This window comes from Lithobates pipiens, unplaced genomic scaffold (genome assembly GCF_037356315.1).
Source record: "Lithobates pipiens isolate NorthernLeopardFrog02 unplaced genomic scaffold, aLitPip1_a1.2 Scaffold_35, whole genome shotgun sequence".
Taxonomy (NCBI): domain Eukaryota; kingdom Metazoa; phylum Chordata; class Amphibia; order Anura; family Ranidae; genus Lithobates; species Lithobates pipiens.
The window spans coordinates 614,235-633,997 of NW_027507811.1; the positions used below are offsets into that span (position 1 = coordinate 614,235).

The 19,763-nt window shown below is 44.9% G+C and overlaps 1 protein-coding gene across 1 annotated transcript; it reads right to left on the reverse strand.

Annotated features, from left to right (window-relative positions):
• Positions 1–1,019: 1,019 nt before the first annotated feature.
• Positions 1,020–10,241, reverse strand: LOC143955790 (uncharacterized). The gene is made up of 2 exons (XM_077465911.1): positions 10,039–10,241; positions 1,020–3,551 (listed from the first exon to the last, which is right to left on the reverse strand). The coding sequence occupies exons 1-2, from the start codon at positions 10,121–10,123 to the stop codon at positions 2,251–2,253; spliced, it is 1,386 nt and encodes a 461-aa protein (XP_077322037.1). The 5' UTR covers positions 10,124–10,241; the 3' UTR covers positions 1,020–2,250.
• Positions 10,242–19,763: the final 9,522 nt, after the last annotated feature.

The following is a 19,763-nucleotide window of genomic DNA, read 5'->3' on the forward strand; positions in this document are numbered from 1 at the left end:
CTTCCTCCCGCTGGTGACCCCTCTAGTGATATAAAGATCTATATAGAGGAATCAGGACCTCCTTCCTCCTGCCGGTGATCCCTCTAGTGATATAAAGATCTATATAGAGGAATCAGGACCTCCTTCCTCCTGCTGGTGACCCCTCTAGTGATATAAAGATCTATATAGAGGAATCAGGACCTCCTTCCTCCTGCCGGTGACCCCTCTAGTGATATAAAGATCTATATAGAGGAATCAGGACCTCCTTCCTCCTGCTGGTGATCCCTCTAGTGATATAAAGATCTATACTGAGGAATCGGGACCTCCTTCCTCCTGCCGGTGATCCCTCTAGTGATATAAAGATCTATACTGAGGAATCAGGACCTCCTTCCTCCTGCTGGTGATCCCTCTAGTGATATAAAGATCTATACTGAGGAATCAGGACCTCCTTCCTCCTGCCGGTGACCCCTCTAGTGATATAAAGATCTATATAGAGGAATCAGGACCTCCTTCCTCCTGCTGGTGATCCCTCTAGTGATATAAAGATCTATACTGAGGAATCGGGACCTCCTTCCTCCTGCCGGTGATCCCTCTAGTGATATAAAGATCTATACTGAGGAATCAGGACCTCCTTCCTCCTCCTGGTGATCCCTCTAGTGATATAAAGATCTATATAGAGGAATCAGGACCTCCTTCCTCCTGCTGGTGACCCCTCTAGTGATATAAAGATCTATATAGAGGAATCAGGACCTCCTTCCTCCTGCTGGTGACCCCTCTAGTGATATAAAGATCTATATAGAGGAATCGGGACCTCCTTCCTCCTGCTGGTGACCCCTCTAGTGATATAAAGATCTATATAGAGGAATCAGGATCTCTTTCCTCCCGCTGGTGACCCCTCTAGTGATATAAAGATCTATATAGAGGAATCAGAACCTCCTTCCTCCTGCCGGTGACCCCTCTAGTGATATAAAGGTCTATATAGAGGATCTGAGTAGACCACGCTGATCTGTTCAGAGCACATTGAAAAGAAACTTTTAAAATTGAGCTTCAGGCAAATGTATTTTAATTTGAAAAAAAAGTGCCAGAATTATTTAATGGAACTAATGTTACTCAATAAAAACGAATACACCGAAGTCTGTTCTGGGTACCCCCCTTGGCTTCTCTCCTAGTTACAGCTCTAGTTGGGATGGTGGACACGAATGGGAGGTTCAGGACATTTAAAGTTCCCGTTTCCATGTGATCACGATGATTGGCTAATGATGGTGATCACTGTGATTGGCTAATGATGGTGATCACTGTGATCGGTTAATGATGGTGATCAGCTAATGATGGTGATCACTGTGATTGGCCAACGATGGTGATCACTGTGATTGGCCAACGATGGTGATCACTGTGATTGGCCAATGATGGTGATCACGGTGATTGGCCAACGATGGTGATCACGGTGATTGGCCAACGATGGTGATCACGGTGATTGGCCAACGATGGTGATCACGGTGATTGGCCAACGATGGTGATCACGGTGATTGGCCAACAATGGTGATCACTGTGATTGGCTAACGATGGTGATCACGGTGATTGGCTGATCACGGTGATTGGCTAACGATGGTGATCACGGTGATTGGCTAATGATGGTGGTCACCATGACTGGCTAACGATGGTGATCACCGTGATTGGCTAACGATGGTGATCACCGTGATTGGCTAACGATGGTGATCACCGTGATTGGCCAACGATGGTGATCACCGTGATTGGCCAACGATGGTGATCACTGTGATTGGCCAACGATGGTGATCACTGTGATTGGCTAATGATGGTGATCACAAGATGGATAAACCCTCAGAATGGTTCCCGATCATCTCTCCAGGACCCAGGACTCTTTCGAAAAAGACATCAGCACTCGTCGCCCCGCACTTCACATACGTAACTCATTCGGAACTCTTTTCTCTCTTCTTCTTGTGTGTCTTATGTAGGTTTAGTATTATTATACAGAGAGAGAGAAGCAAGGAGACCTCGACGTGGGCAGGAGGACCCAAAGATCCAAAGTGGGCTGAGACAGAGTCGGGAAACGGGGGATTTTGTTGTCACCGGCAACCGATTGCCTGACTCCCGTCAATATACGTCACAGCATTCCCGCCAAGGGAAAAAAACCAAGAGAGTTGCCTGCGTGACATCTTTGGATTTACAGCAGGTTTGGCTTCTTCGGAAGGAACATGGAAAAGCATGCTCACCCAACGCGGCCTCTCAGGTGGATAAGAAGGCCTCAAGGTATCAAACGCACTTGGAGGACCGGAGAGGCCGCTTACTCTTGTGACTTCTCTGGTGTGCAGCAAGATCGCGTTTATTATTGAAAGATTTCCCGCACTCTCTACAGGAAAGAGAAGGCTCACCAGTATGGCTCTTCTGGTGCCTACGGAAGTGTCCTTCAACAATGTAACATTTCCCGCACTCCGAGCACGAAAAGGAGTGCTCCCCGGCGTGGCTTTTCTTGTGTATATCAAGATCGATTTTCCGTGGGAAACAATTCCCGCACGCTGAACATGAAAAAGGCCGCTCCCCAGTGTGGCTTCTTAGGTGTTCGAGAAGATGGCTGTTCTGTAGGAAGCTTTTTCCGCACTCTGAACAGGCGTAAGGCTTCTCACCTGTGTGGGTTCTCTGGTGCCTATTAAGTTTTCCTTTATGCATGAAACCTTTCCCGCACTCTGAACAGGAAAAACGGTGTATGCCCGTGTGAATGCTCAGGTGTGTAACAAGGTCGCTTTTCCGACTGAAGGATTTCCCGCACTCCGTACAGGAGAATGGCTTCTCCCCAGTGTGCAGTATCATGTGGGCGTTTAAGTTGTCTTTTTGTGAGAAACATCTTCCGCACTCCGTGCATGAAAAGGGCTTCTCACCGGTGTGAGTCCTCTGGTGCACCACCAGTTCTGACCGGACCATGAATGATTTCTGGCAGTGGGAACACGGAAAGGGCTTCTCCCCGGTGTGACTTCTCTGGTGTATGGTAAGCTGAGATTTACTTATATACAGTTTCCCACACTCCGAGCATGGGAAGATCTCCTTACCGACATGTACTCTCTGATGTATATTCAGATCGGATCTCGTTTGAAAACATTTCCCGCACTCTGAACATGACAAGGAGCTCTTGTCCATGTGCTTTTTTCGATGTAGGGTAACACTGTATTTCCTGCAGAAACATTTCCCGCACTCTTGACAGGAATACGGCTTCTCACCCGTGTGGATTCTCATGTGTAGGAGGAGTCCCTCTTTCCGTATAAAACCTTTCCCGCACTCTGTACACCTATGCGACTTTTCCCCTGTGTGGGCTTTAAGGTGTTCTGTGAGTTTCTCTTTCCGTAAAAAACATTTTCCGCACTCTTCACATGGGAAATTCTCACCGATGTGAGCTTTCACGTGTCTTATCAGATGATGCTTCTGTTTAAAAGTCTGACCGCATTCCGAGCACAAATAAGGCCTTTCACCCTGAGAATGTGTTGGGATTCCAAGATCTTCTCCAGTATAATCCACAGACGAAATCTGGGGACCCTCCGAGGAATTCCCGACATCCCATCCATCTGTGAGAGAGAAACTTCATCAAAAGAGTTATCAGTGGTTACATCACTCAACAAAGATCTGAGGAATGGAGGAGGACCTTTCATATGGTGTCCAGTATCTCCTCCTCATTCATTGGGAACATGACGTTATATTGAGGAATGGAGATGGATCTTTCATATGGTGTCCAGTATCTCCTCCTCATTTGTAGGGAACATGACGTTATATTGAGGAATGGAGATGGACCTTTCATATGGTGTCCAGTATCTCCTCCTCATTTGTAGGGAACATGACGTTATATTGGAGGAATGGAGATGGACCTTTCATATGGTGTCCAGTATCTCCTCCTCATTCATTGGGAACATGACGTTATATTGAGGAATGGAGATGAACCTTTCATATGGTGTCCAGTATCTCCTCCTCATTCATTGGGAACATGACGTTATATTGAGGAATGGAGATGGATCTTTCATATGGTGTCCAGTATCTCCTCCTCATTTGTAGGGAACATGACGTTATATTGAGGAATGGAGATGGACCTTTCATATGGTGTCCAGTATCTCCTCCTCATTTGTAGGGAACATGACGTTATATTGGAGGAATGGAGATGGACCTTTCATATGGTGTCCAGTATCTCCTCCTCATTCATTGGGAACATGACGTTATATTGAGGAATGGAGATGAACCTTTCATATGGTGTCCAGTATCTCCTCCTCATTTGTTGGGAACATGACGTTATATTGAGGAATGGAGATGGACCTTTCATATGGTGTCCAGTATCTCCTCCTCATTTGTAGGGAACATGACGTTATATTGGAGGAATGGAGATGGACCTTTCATATGGTGTCCAGTATCTCCTCCTCATTCATTGGGAACATGACGTTATATTGAGGAATGGAGATGAACCTTTCATATGGTGTCCAGTATCTCCTCCTCATTCATTGGGAACATGACGTTATATTGAGGAATGGAGATGGATCTTTCATATGGTGTCCAGTATCTCCTCCTCATTTGTTGGGAACATGACGTTATATTGAGGAATGGAGATGGACCTTTCATATGGTGTCCAGTATCTCCTCCTCATTTGTAGGGAACATGACGTTATATTGGAGGAATGGAGATGGACCTTTCATATGGTGTCCAGTATCTCCTCCTCATTTGTTGGGAACATGACGTTATATTGGAGGAATGGAGATGGACCTTTCATATGGTGTCCAGTATCTCCTCCTCATTTGTTGGGAACATGACGTTATATTGGAGGAATGGAGATGAACCTTTCATATGGTGTCCAGTATCTCCTCCTCATTTGTTGGGAACATGACGTTATATTGGAGGAATGGAGATGAACCTTTCATATGGTGTCCAGTATCTCCTCCTCATTTGTTGGGAACATGACGTTATATTGAGGAATGGAGATGGACCTTTCATATGGTGTCCAGTATCTCCTCCTCATTTGTTGGGAACATGACGTTATATTGAGGAATGGAGATGGACCTTTCATATGGTGTCCAGTATCTCCTCCTCATTTGTAGGGAACATGACGTTATATTGGAGGAATGGAGATGGACCTTTCATATGGTGTCCAGTATCTCCTCCTCATTTGTTGGGAACATGACGTTATATTGGAGGAATGGAGATGGACCTTTCATATGGTGTCCAGTATCTCCTCCTCATTTGTTGGGAACATGACGTTATATTGGAGGAATGGAGATGAACCTTTCATATGGTGTCCAGTATCTCCTCCTCATTTGTTGGGAACATGACGTTATATTGAGGAATGGAGATGGACCTTTCATATGGTGTCCAGTATCTCCTCCTCATTCATTGGGAACATGACGTTATATTGAGGAATGGAGATGAACCTTTCATATGGTGTCCAGTATCTCCTCCTCATTCATTGGGAACATGACGTTATATTGAGGAATGGAGATGGATCTTTCATATGGTGTCCAGTATCTCCTCCTCATTTGTTGGGAACATGACGTTATATTGAGGAATGGAGATGGACCTTTCATATGGTGTCCAGTATCTCCTCCTCATTTGTAGGGAACATGACGTTATATTGGAGGAATGGAGATGGACCTTTCATATGGTGTCCAGTATCTCCTCCTCATTTGTTGGGAACATGACGTTATATTGGAGGAATGGAGATGAACCTTTCATATGGTGTCCAGTATCTCCTCCTCATTTGTTGGGAACATGACGTTATATTGGAGGAATGGAGATGAACCTTTCATATGGTGTCCAGTATCTCCTCCTCATTTGTTGGGAACATGACGTTATATTGAGGAATGGAGATGGACCTTTCATATGGTGTCCAGTATCTCCTCCTCATTTGTTGGGAACATGACGTTATATTGAGGAATGGAGATGGACCTTTCATATGGTGTCCAGTATCTCCTCCTCATTTGTAGGGAACATGACGTTATATTGGAGGAATGGAGATGGACCTTTCATATGGTGTCCAGTATCTCCTCCTCATTTGTTGGGAACATGACGTTATATTGGAGGAATGGAGATGGACCTTTCATATGGTGTCCAGTATCTCCTCCTCATTTGTTGGGAACATGACGTTATATTGGAGGAATGGAGATGAACCTTTCATATGGTGTCCAGTATCTCCTCCTCATTTGTTGGGAACATGACGTTATATTGAGGAATGGAGATGGACCTTTCATATGGTGTCCAGTATCTCCTCCTCATTCATTGGGAACATGACGTTATATTGAGGAATGGAGATGAACCTTTCATATGGTGTCCAGTATCTCCTCCTCATTCATTGGGAACATGACGTTATATTGAGGAATGGAGATGGATCTTTCATATGGTGTCCAGTATCTCCTCCTCATTTGTTGGGAACATGACGTTATATTGAGGAATGGAGATGGACCTTTCATATGGTGTCCAGTATCTCCTCCTCATTTGTAGGGAACATGACGTTATATTGGAGGAATGGAGATGGACCTTTCATATGGTGTCCAGTATCTCCTCCTCATTTGTTGGGAACATGACGTTATATTGGAGGAATGGAGATGAACCTTTCATATGGTGTCCAGTATCTCCTCCTCATTTGTTGGGAACATGACGTTATATTGGAGGAATGGAGATGAACCTTTCATATGGTGTCCAGTATCTCCTCCTCATTTGTTGGGAACATGACGTTATATTGAGGAATGGAGATGGACCTTTCATATGGTGTCCAGTATCTCCTCCTCATTTGTTGGGAACATGACGTTATATTGAGGAATGGAGATGGACCTTTCATATGGTGTCCAGTATCTCCTCCTCATTTGTAGGGAACATGACGTTATATTGAGGAATGGAGATGGACCTTTCATATGGTGTCCAGTATCTCCTCCTCATTTGTTGGGAACATGACATTATATTGAGGAATGGAGATGGACCTTTCATATGGTGTCCAGTATCTCCTCCTCATTTGTTGGGAACATGACGTTATATTGGAGGAATGGAGATGGACCTTTCATATGGTGTCCAGTATCTCCTCCTCATTTGTTGGGAACATGACGTTATATTGGAGGAATGGAGATGGACCTTTCATATGGTGTCCAGTATCTCCTCCTCATTTGTTGGGAACATGACGTTATATTGGAGGAATGGAGATGAACCTTTCATATGGTGTCCAGTATCTCCTCCTCATTTGTTGGGAACATGACGTTATATTGAGGAATGGAGATGGACCTTTCATATGGTGTCCAGTATCTCCTCCTCATTTGTTGGGAACATGACGTTATATTGAGGAATGGAGATGAACCTTTCATATGGTGTCCAGTATCTCCTCCTCATTTGTTGGGAACATGACGTTATATTGAGGAATGGAGATGGACCTTTCATATGGTGTCCAGTATCTCCTCCTCATTCATTGGGAACATGACGTTATATTGAGGAATGGAGATGAACCTTTCATATGGTGTCCAGTATCTCCTCCTCATTTGTTGGGAACATGACGTTATATTGGAGGAATGGAGATGGACCTTTCATATGGTGTCCAGTATCTCCTCCTCATTCATTGGGAACATGACGTTATATTGAGGAATGGAGATGAACCTTTCATATGGTGTCCAGTATCTCCTCCTCATTTGTTGGGAACATGACGTTATATTGAGGAATGGAGATGGACCTTTCATATGGTGTCCAGTATCTCCTCCTCATTTGTTGGGAACATGACGTTATATTGAGGAATGGAGATGGACCTTTCATATGGTGTCCAGTATCTCCTCCTCATTTGTTGGGAACATGACGTTATATTGAGGAATGGAGATGGACCTTTCATATGGTGTCCAGTATCTCCTCCTCATTTGTTGGGAACATGACGTTATATTGGAGGAATGGAGATGGATCTTTCATATGGAGTCCAGTATCTCCTCCTCATTTGTTGGGAACATGACGTTATATTGAGGAATGGAGATGGATCTTTCATATGATGTCCAGTATCTCCTCCTCATTTGTTGGGAACATGACGTTATATTGGAGGAATGGAGATGGATCTTTCATATGGTGTCCTGTATCTCCTCCTCATTTGTTGGGAACATGACGTTATATTGAGGAATGGAGATGGATCTTTCATATGATGTCCAGTATCTCCTCCTCATTTGTTGGGAACATGACGTTATATTGAGGAATGGAGATGGACCTTTCATATGATGTCCAGTATCTCCTCCCCATTTGTTGGGAACATGACGTTATATTGAGGAATGGAGATGGACCTTTCATATGGTGTCCAGTATCTCCTCCTCATTTGTTGGGAACATGACGTTATATTGGAGGAATGGAGATGAACCTTTCATATGGTGTCCAGTATCTCCTCCTCATTTGTTGGGAACATGACGTTATATTGAGGAATGGAGATGAACCTTTCATATGGTGTCCAGTATCTCCTCCTCATTTGTTGGGAACATGACGTTATATTGAGGAATGGAGATGGACCTTTCATATGGTGTCCAGTATCTCCTCCTCATTTGTTGGGAACATGACGTTATATTGAGGAATGGAGATGAACCTTTCATATGGTGTCCAGTATCTCCTCCTCATTTGTTGGGAACATGACGTTATATTGAGGAATGGAGATGAACCTTTCATATGGTGTCCAGTATCTCCTCCTCATGTGTTGGGAACATGACGTTATATTGAGGAATGGAGATGGACCTTTCATATGGTGTCCAGTATCTCCTCCTCATTTGTTGGGAACATGACGTTATATTGAGGAATGGAGATGGACCTTTCATATGGTGTCCAGTATCTCCTCCTCATTTGTTGGGAACATGACGTTATATTGGAGGAATGGAGATGGACCTTTCATATGATGTCCAGTATCTCCTCCTCATTTGTAGGGAACATGACGTTATATTGAGGAATGGAGATGGACCTTTCATATGATGTCCAGTATCTCCTCCTCATTTGTAGGGAACATGACGTTATATTGAGGAATGGAGATGGACCTTTCATATGGTGTCCAGTATCTCCTCCTCATTTGTTGGGAACATGACGTTATATTGGAGGAATGGAGATGGACCTTTCATATGGTGTCCAGTATCTCCTCCTCATTTGTTGGGAACATGACGTTATATTGAGGAATGGAGATGGACCTTTCATATGGTGTCCAGTATCTCCTCCTCATTTGTTGGGAACATGACGTTATATTGAGGAATGGAGATGGACCTTTCATATGGTGTCCAGTATCTCCTCCTCATTTGTTGGGAACATGACGTTATATTGAGGAATGGAGATGGACCTTTCATATGGTGTCCAGTATCTCCTCCTCATTTGTTGGGAACATGACGTTATATTGAGGAATGGAGATGGACCTTTCATATGGTGTCCAGTATCTCCTCCTCATTTGTTGGGAACATGACGTTATATTGGAGGAATGGAGATGGACCTTTCATATGGAGTCCAGTATCTCCTCCTCATTTGTAGGGAACATGACGTTATATTGAGGAATGGAGATGGACCTTTCATATGGTGTCCAGTATCTCCTCCTCATTTGTTGGGAACATGACGTTATATTGAGGAATGGAGATGGACCTTTCATATGGTGTCCAGTATCTCCTCCTCATTTGTTGGGAACATGACGTTATATTGAGGAATGGAGATGGACCTTTCATATGATGTCCAGTATCTCCTCCTCATTTGTTGGGAACATGACGTTATATTGGAGGAATGGAGATGGACCTTTCATATGATGTCCAGTATCTCCTCCTCATTTGTTGGGAACATGACGTTATATTGAGGAATGGAGATGGACCTTTCATATGGTGTCCAGTATCTCCTCCTCATTTGTTGGGAACATGACGTTATATTGGAGGAATGGAGATGGACCTTTCATATGGTGTCCAGTATCTCCTCCTCATTTGTTGGGAACATGACGTTATATTGAGGAATGGAGATGGACCTTTCATATGGTGTCCAGTATCTCCTCCTCATTTGTTGGATGGGGGGATCTAGGTGGAGCCTCCATATTGCTCTCTCCTTTACAATAAAGTCTCCTCTTACCCGGTGATGTGAGGGGCGGCTGATTGTCCATCATGGCGTCCTTGTAGAGATCCTTGTGTCCTTCTAAATACTCCCACTCCTCCATGGAGAAATAGACAGTGACATCCTGACACCTTATAGGAACCTGACACACACAATGATACAGTCACCATCCAGACACATCCCTTGTCTGTTACTGGATAATGTCCCAGAATCCTCCTCACCTCTCCTGTCAGCAGATGGAACATCATGGTGGTCCGTTCCAGGATCTTCTGCTCATTCTGTCTCTCAGGTATCGGGGATGGAGGTGGGGGGCTGGTAATGGGGTTCTGACCCCTCCTCAATATTGTAGAGGTTTGATGAGGACTCACTGTTGTGTCACGTTCAGTTGTTTTCTTCAATACTAATTCACAGTCCTGTGTTAAAAAGATAGAAAAGTCTCACTCCCATCATCCTTCACATCTATGGTCAGGTTTATATTTACTAAGAACTGGTAAAAGTGTGCCCATATTGGCACAGGAGAGACTATGAAGTTGAATGGAATCTGCTGTCTGGCAATGAGAGGAAAGAGTCTACACCAGGTATATATCAGAGAGGTAAATGTAATCAAGCACAATGTCGCACAAAAATTAAGGAAGCAAAGTGCAGTGTAGTAGGAGAGGAGGATGCTAAGGTTGGGGAGGGGGGGTTGCTACTAGTTGGGGTAATGGAAGTACATGTAGGACAGGAATTGTTGGAGGAACAGGAGGTGGAGAACAAAAGACCCCATTTTACAGGATACAGAAGAGCAGGACTATGGGGGCTGGGGAGGGGTGGTAAGCAGTAGGCAGAGAGCACTTGGTCTCCAGTGGGATTCTGCTGAGTGAGTACTGAGGATTTTCCTTGGCTCTCGGCACTGGACAGAAAGAACAATCTCACCTCTCCAGTCAGCAGGCTGAGGACCTCCAGGGTGAGGTTCAATATCATCGCATTCCGGGGAGATTCCTTCATCTCATTCTTCACAAAAATCAAAGTCTGCTGATTGTCCACCATGACGTCCTTGTAGAGATCCTTGTGTCCTTCTAAATACTCCCACTCCTCCATGGAGAAATAGACAGTGACATCCTGACACCTTATAGGAACCTGACACACACAATGATACAGTCACCATCCAGACACATCCCTTGTCTGTTACTGGATAATGTCCCAGAATCCTCCTCACCTCTCCTGTCAGCAGATGGACCATCATGGTGGTCAGTTCCAGGATCTTCTGCTCTTTGCTCCTCTCAGGTATGGGAGAAGGAGGGGGAGGCACCATGGTGGGGCTCTGGGTCCTGCTCCATCCTCCTGAGATTGGCTCCCCACTAGACTTCTTCACTACAACATAATCCTACAGATCAGGAGAAAGATAAACCGACATCAATCATCTGACATCATCTACATGTCTACAAGAAGAACATGGTCTACTGATCAGACTAGACCAGAGTGATGTCATGTGACCTCCCAGAATCCTCCTCACATCTCCGGCCAGCAGGTAGATGTTCTCCAGAGAAAGGTTTAGTAGCTTCTCCATGTTGTGACACCGGTCCTCCTCCATCCTGATTGAAAGGGCCATGTGATCTGTACAGGACATTCCTCTTCAAAGATGGGTCATAAGCTGAAAATGTTATGTCAATTTGAATTATTTCAGCATTCAGGATACTAAATGTTATCACATGTCTTTTTCATAAGTGTGACTAAATATGAAAGAAATACAGTGCCACCTGCTCGCGCCTTGCATCCATAGTAATCTACTGTACCTCCTAGGTGGACAAAATGGAGATGAAGATTTACTTTTTATATGGTGTCCAGTATCTCCTCCTCATTTGTTGGGAACATGACATTATATTGCAGGAATGGAGATGGACCTTTCATATGGTGTCCAGTATCTCCTCCTCATTTGTTGGGAACATGACGTTATATTGGAGGAATGGAGATGGACCTTTCATATGGTGTCCAGTATCTCTTCCTCATTTGTTGGGAACATGACGTTATATTGGAGGAATGGAGATGGACCTTTCATATGGTGTCCAGTATCTCCTCCTCATTTGTTGGGAACATGACGTTATATTGAGGAATGGAGATGGACCTTTCATATGGTGTCCAGTATCTCCTCCTCATTTGTTGGGAACATGACGTTATATTGAGGAATGGAGATGGACCTTTCATATGGTGTCCAGTATCTCTTCCTCATTTGTTGGGAACATGACGTTATATTGAGGAATGGAGATGGACCTTTCATATGGTGTCCAGTATCTCCTCCTCATTTGTTGGGAACATGACGTTATATTGAGGAATGGAGATGGACCTTTCATATGGTGTCCAGTATCTCCTCCTCATTTGTTGGGAACATGACGTTATATTGAGGAATGGAGATGGACCTTTCATATGGTGTCCAGTATCTCCTCCTCATTTGTTGGGAACATGACGTTATATTGAGGAATGGAGGTGGACCTTTCATATGGTGTCCAGTATCCCCTCCTCATTTGTTGGGAACATGACGTTATATTGGAGGAATGGAGGAGGACCTTTCATATGGTGTCCAGTATCTCCTCCTCATTTGTTGGGAACATGACGTTATATTGGAGGAATGGAGATGGACCTTTCATATGGTGTCCAGTATCTCCTCCTCATTTGTTGGGAACATGACGTTATATTGAGGAATGGAGATGGACCTTTCATATGGTGTACAGTATCTCTTCCTCATTTGTTGGGAACATGACGTTATATTGGAGGAATGGAGATGAACCTTTCATATGGTGTCCAGTATCTCCTCCTCATTTGTTGGGAACATGACGTTATGTGGAGGAGGACCTTTCATATGGTGTCCAGTATCTCCTCCTCATTTGTTGGGAACATGACGTTATATTGAGGAATGGAGGAGGACCTTTCATATGGTGTCCAGTATCTCCTCCTCATTTGTTGGGAACATGACGTTATATTGGAGGAATGGAGATGGACCTTTCATATGGTGTACAGTAACTTTCCCTTTTCTGCCCAAACCAATGTCCTCCACCAACTGGGCACATCTCTTGACCACTCGTGGCACTCCCCTGGGACTCACAGCAACCTGTACCAATCGCCTCACAAACTTATAGTCAGTTACCCCGTCCCAACCAACCCAGACCACGACTCGAGACCTATGCAATTTTAGAATGACTGGATGACCAAATCCTGGATATGTGGTTAGGACTGCCTTCTACAAACAGTCATATTTTGTTTATTGAACAAGAACCTTAATTTCAGCCAATGTATTTTGGGACTCATTGTAGTCAGAGAGGGTGACATACCCAGGCCCATTTTATTTGGAATACAGGCTTTAAAAAGAAAACCAAGTTGATTCTTTTTTTTTTATTAATCATTGTTTAAAACCCTGAAGAAGGGCGATGGCCTTCTTCCTGAAATGCATAGGCTGTACTTGATGATCTCGGAACCTCCAAGCTGAATGACCATCTGCACTAGGAACACCTAACCACTTCTTGTCTAATGAGAGGTTCCTTCTATCATGGTAAGAGAGGTGGAATCCGAAGAAGAGAACCAAGTCTTATATATACCTCACTTTCACCAGGGGATCACCTTCTCATGTTAGATCCCTATTGGTCCACCACATATCTACCTGACTGGATGAACGAGAACCCTGAAGCACAACTTGAACGAGAAGTGGGCTGGATGGTTTACGTGTCCTACGTGATGAATGACGTGTTTTGCCATATGTAGTGCTGGTGGCCTTTTCCATGTACTGGCACAGCCATCGTAGGGCAGATGTAGAAAAGTCTTCTCTATATCATTTCCATGTTTCTGACGCCCAATAAATTCCCACGTGATACTGATAAATCCATATAACAATGATAAACCCAGAAGTAGTACGTAGTTATTGATCATACAATATATCGATATATAGAGGCAGATATGACACTTATATAATAATTTATTGCTCATCGTGTAATGAATTATATTCTCATATTATTACTTCTATAAGATCTTCTTACCTCAGCATTCGACCCAGCAACGTCTCCTCTCTACTTCCTTCTGACTCACTTCTCACCCGGAACTTCCTATTTATACCTGACATCACTTCCTGTCTGTACCTGACATCACTTCCTGCCTATAGAGGTCATAGAGACTTCCTGTCTGTGTGTCCCATCAGTTTTAGTGAAATCACCACCTTGTGGAGATTATAGGAACAGCGATTGTCAATCTTTCTTTTTCGTTCATCCTCGTAATATATTTTCCTGGTGCCTTCATGACAGCATACCTGTGATAGTGCTCCGCCTCGTCTCCTCCCTCAGGACAGTGAATAGCATAAATTAAAGACATAGTCCCTCCCCCAACACTCTCTTTTTTTCCCCACATATTTCTTGAGCTGGTGAAGAGTAGCAGTACATCTATACCTCTGCCTTTGGCAGCGTCTGCCGGGTTCAGCCTCTCCTGTGCGCAGACCCTGTTCTTGGGCCGCTATTAGCGTTGATAAGACTGGAAACCCCTTCTGTGGATCTTTTGGGGTCTTGCAGAGTTTCCTCATAGGAACGCAGTCTGCTGGTGCATCATGAACGATAAATGCTGGTGGATACAGCAGGGGGATCAGCTTCTTTACATCCCTGGACAGGTTAGACTTTCTCTCTCGTTTACCTCAATAAAAAATAAAAATAAATTTTGTGTGTAAAAAAAAAACAAAAAACGTTTTTTCCCCTTTAAGACTTTTATTGCCGGATCGCGCATGCCCACGTCTTGAGTTTTTTTTCCTTTTTCTTGCAAAACTGAAGTCTCGGGGGATTATGACCCCCGCCCTTTGTTTTTGGGTTTGGGCTGCTCTGGACCTTTGGCTATGACTTGTGGGCTTCCAGGTTGACGCTCCCCGCTCGCTCCGTGGGTGGAGGGGGCAGAGAAAGAGAGAGAGAGAGGGGGGGTGGTGACGCAGGGCGCGTGGTAACTAGCTGACGTAGGCTCCGGCAGAAGGTACGCGTGCGCGGCCCCTGAATATGGAGCTGATGTCCATCTCAGTCAGGGGCCTCTGTTGCCGTTAGTGGGCATGCATGAGCGCAGGCGAGCCCTTGGCAGCCATGTTTGATTAGGGAAAACATACTGTAGCTTAATGGGGCATATTAATTAATCCGCCCACTCTGCCTTTTAAAAGTTTGGCTCCATTTGGGCTCAGGGCTGCGTTTGATATCAAGCGGTGCCCTGCAGGTCCAAACATATCAGCAGGCAAGTATGCTTTCTTCTCCCACTGTTGAGACCATGGTCATGTTTGTTTCTCCTAAAGGGTTCTCTCTTTATTCTCACTTTAGTTTCTTGCAGCTGATCCTTCTGCCCATTTCTTAACAAAGCCAAGATCCTCCTGTGTCCAATAGGTATGGGACTATCTGTATGTGAGTATATTTTTTTTTAAAAACGGTGTTTCTTTCAGCCCTGTTCCCTCAAAGAAATCCAGAAAATCTTCAAGACGCCATGACGAAGACGACAGTCCAGAGCGGAGGTCACGTTCTTCACACCATAGATCTTCTAGGAGATCGGGATTTGTGACGCATGGTCAGAAGGATTTTTGTGTGAAAGGTAAAACATACCCTATTAAGGGATTTCACACTTTCTCCTCTGACCATGTGGTCTACTGTATTTGGATGACTTGGGTAATCCCGAGTTCTGCTGATGGTCTCCGAAGGTGGCCTATCAGCATCCACCGTCGCTGCGGTCTACTGCCTGACATGCCCTTGTGGCCTTTTTTTGATGTTGGGCGTACTATTCGGCCATTACGCAAAGCGATTTGGTGAACATCGCCCTTTCATTACTGATGGACTGGATACTCATAGTGTCCCTAAGCACTACATCGAATACCATGCAAAATCTACAGAGGGCCTTAAGGCCTGGGTTATCGAGACGATGCCTAGAGACCTACCTCTAGCTGAGCGTTTTAGAAGGCTCTGTCATAGAGAGATGTATTGGATTTCTTTCTTAGAACGTTTTGGCCCCAGGAGGGTTGAATGAAGATTTTGAAATTGGCGCCATACTTTCGTTTCTTTGCCAATTTGTAAATCTCTTTCTTATAGTCATAACGTTCTTCTAGTAGACAATCATATAACCCCCCCCTTTTTTTTTGCTAACATGCATGAGAGAATATATATGTGTGTATGTGGTCAGGAGACCGTGTGTGCGTGGCACACATGTATATACCTGTTTCCCTACGGGTGTGCACAGGTGTGTGTGTGTGTATATATATATATATATATATATATATATATATATATATATATACACAGTGGGGAAAAAAGTATTTAGTCCGCCACCAATTGTGGAAGTTCTCCTACTTAAAAAGATGAGAGAGGCCTGGAATTGTCATCATAGGAATCACCTCAACTACGAGAGACAACATGTGGGAACAAATCCAATCACATTGTCTGATTTTTGAAAGAATTTATTTGCAAATTCTGGTGGAAAATAAGTATTTGGTGAATATGGAAAGTTCATCCCAATACTTTGTTATATCTCCTTTGTTGGCGATGACAGAGGTCAAACGTTTTCTGTAGGTCTTCACAAGGTTGTCACACACTGTTGCTGGTATGGTGGCCTCTATGCAGATCTCCTCTAGAGCAGTGATGTTTTAGGGCTGTCGCTGGGCAACACGGGACTTTCAACTCTATGGGGTTGAGATCTGGAGACTGGCTGGGCCACTCCAGGACCTTGAAATGCTTCTTACGAAGCCTCTCCTTCGTTGCCCGGACGGTGTGTTTGGGATCATTGTCATGCTGAAAGACCCAGCCACGTTTCATCTTCAATGCCCTTGCTGATGGAAGGAGGTTTGCACTCAAAGTCTCACGATACATGGCCCCATTCATTCTTTCATGTACACGGATCAGTCGTCCTGTTAACTTTGCAGAGAAACAGCCCCAAAGCATGATATTGCCACCCCCATGCTTCACAGTAGGTATGGTGTTCTTTGCAACTCAGCATTCTCTCTCCTCCAAACACGACGAGTTGTGTTTCTACCAAACAGTTCTACTTTGGTTTCATCTGACTGTATGACCTTCTCCCAATCCCCTTCTGGATCATCCAAATGCTCTCTAGCAAACCTCAGACAGGCCCGGACATGTACTGGCTTAAGCAGGGGGACACGTCTGGCACTGCAGGATCTGAGTCCCTGGCGGTGTAGTGTGTTACTGATAGTAGCCTTTGTTACGTTGGTCCCAGCTCTCTGTAGGTCATTCACTAGGTCCCCCTGTGTGGTTCTGGGATTTTTGCTCACCGTTCTTGTGATCATTTTGACCCCACGGGGTGAGATCTTGTGTGGAGCCCCAGATCGAGGGAGATTATCAGTGGTCTTCTATGTCTTCCATTTTCTAATTATTGCTTCCACAGCTGATTTCTTCACACCAGGCTGCTTGACTATTGCAGATTCAGTCTTCCCAGCCTGGTGCAGGTCTACAATTGTGTTTCTGGTGTCCTTCGACAGCTCTTTGGTCTTCACCATAGTGGAGTTTGTAGTGTGACGGTTTGAGGTTGTGGACAGGTGTCTATCGGTGGTCTTGTATGTCTTCCATTTTCTAATTATTGCTCCCACAGTTGATTTCTTCACACCGAGCTGCTTGCCTATTGCAGATTCAGTCTTCCCAGCCTGGCGCAGGTCTACAATTGTGTTTCTGGTGTCCTTCGACAGCTCTTTGGTCTTCACCATAGTGGAGTTTGGAGTGTTGTGGACAGGTGTCTATCAGTGGTCTTGTATGTCTTCCATTTTCTAATTATTGCTCCCGCAGTTGATTTCTTCACACCAAGCCTTCTTGCCTATTGCAGATTCTTCCCAGCCTGGTGCAGGTCTATCATAGTTTTTCTGGTGTCCTTCGACAGCTCTTTGGTCTTCACCATAGTGGAGTTTGGAGTGTGACTGTTTGAGGTTGTGGACAGGAGTCTTTTATACTGATAACAAGTTCAATCAGGTGCCATTAATACAGGTAATGAGTGGAGGAGAGGAGCCTCTTATAGAAGAAGATACAGGTCTGTGAGAGCCGGAAATCTCGTGTGTTTGTAGGAGACCAAATACTTATTTTCCACCAGAATTTGCAAATAAATTCTTTCAAAAATCAGACAATGTGATTGGATTTGTTTCCACATGTTGTCTCTCATAGTTGAGGTGATTCCTATGATGACAATTACAGGCCTCTCTCGTCTTTTTAAGTGGGAGGACTTCCACAATTGGTGGCTGCCTGCAAATTTTTTTGCCCCCCTTTATGTGCATATATGCATGTGCCCATGCGTTTTTATTATACCGACCATTTGAATGATTCATGTTTTATGCGAGTATACACATATGATGTACTAATAGCAACATTTCTTTAATAGTATAATGCCCCGTACACACGAGCGGATTTTCCATCGGAAAAATCTTGGATGGTGAAGCTTGGCTTGCCTACACAAAAGTTCTCTGAGCTTTTCGAGCGTCAAGAACGCGGTGTGACGTACAACACGTACGACGAGCCGAAAAAAATGAAGTTCAATGCTTCCGAGCACGCCTCGAATTGTTTCCGAGCACGTCTCGAATTGTTTCCGAGCATGCGTAGGAATTATGCGCGTCGGAATTGCCACAGACGATCGGAATTTCCGATCAAAACCTTTTTGCGACCGAAAAATTTAGAACTTTTGCTGGTGGGAATTCAGCCAGCAAAAGTCCGATGGAGCCTACGCATGGTCGCATTTTCCGACCAAAAGCTCACATCGGTCTTTTGCTAGCTCGTGTGTACGCAGATCGTGTGTACGCGGCATTACAATTTTTTTTTTTTCTAAAAATGATCAATTTTTTAATTCTTATCTATTTATTTTAGTGTTTTTTCATATAATGGAGAACCCCCCCCCCCCACCTCTCCTCTCCCCCATCCCCTCTCCTCTCCTCTCCCCCGTCCCCTCTCCTCTCTCTCTCCCCCCCACCTCTCCTCTCCCCCCCTCTCCTCTCCTCCCCTCTCCTCTCCCCCATCCCCTCTCCTCTCCCCCCCCTCTCCTCTCCCCCGTCCCCTCTCTCTCTCCCCCCCCCCCCCTCTATTATAACATTCACCACTTAAGACCAATTGTGTGATTTAGTCATAATACTTCATTTTATGTTTTTCAAGCTGGCTATCACTGGCTTTTTGGCATCGTGTGATTCTAATTTGTTGGATGATTGCTCTTTCATATCTGTCATCTGTTATAAGCAGGCATGTACTGGCCATCGGGACTACTGGGAGTTTCCTGGTGGGCCGATGGCTCAGTGGGCCACTCTGAGGGCTGGTGATGGGACACTCTGATGTAAGGGGGGTGCTGATGGGACACTCTGATGTAAGGGGGCTGCTGATGGGACACTCTGTTGTAAGGGGGTGGTGATGGGACACTCTGATGTAAGGGGGCTGATGATGGGACACTCTGATGTAAGGGGGTGCTGATGGGACACTCTGATGTAAGGGGGCTGGTGATGGGACACTCTGATGTAAGGGGGTGCTGATGGGACACTCTGATGTAAGGGGGCTGGTGATGGGACACTCTGATGTAAGGGGGGTGGTGATGGGACACTCTGATGTAAGGGGGCTGGTGATGGGACACTCTGATGTAAGGGGGTGGTGATGGGACACTCTGATGTAAGGGGGTGGTGATGGGACACTCTGATGTAAGGGGCTGCTGATGGGACACTCTGATGTAAGGGGGTTGGTGATGGGACACTCTGATGTAAGGGGGTGGTGATGGGACACTCTGATGTAAGGGGGTGGTGATGGGAC

Excerpts from the sequence above, each read along its gene's own strand:
- LOC143955790 (XM_077465911.1), bottom strand. The coding sequence starts at position 10,123 with ATGGAGGAGTGGGAGTATTTAGAAGGACACAAGGATCTCTACAAGGAC. Across the intron at positions 3,552-10,038 it reads GCCGCCCCTCACATCACCGG|ATGGATGGGATGTCGGGAAT; the intron begins GTAAGAGGAGAC and ends TCTCTCTCACAG.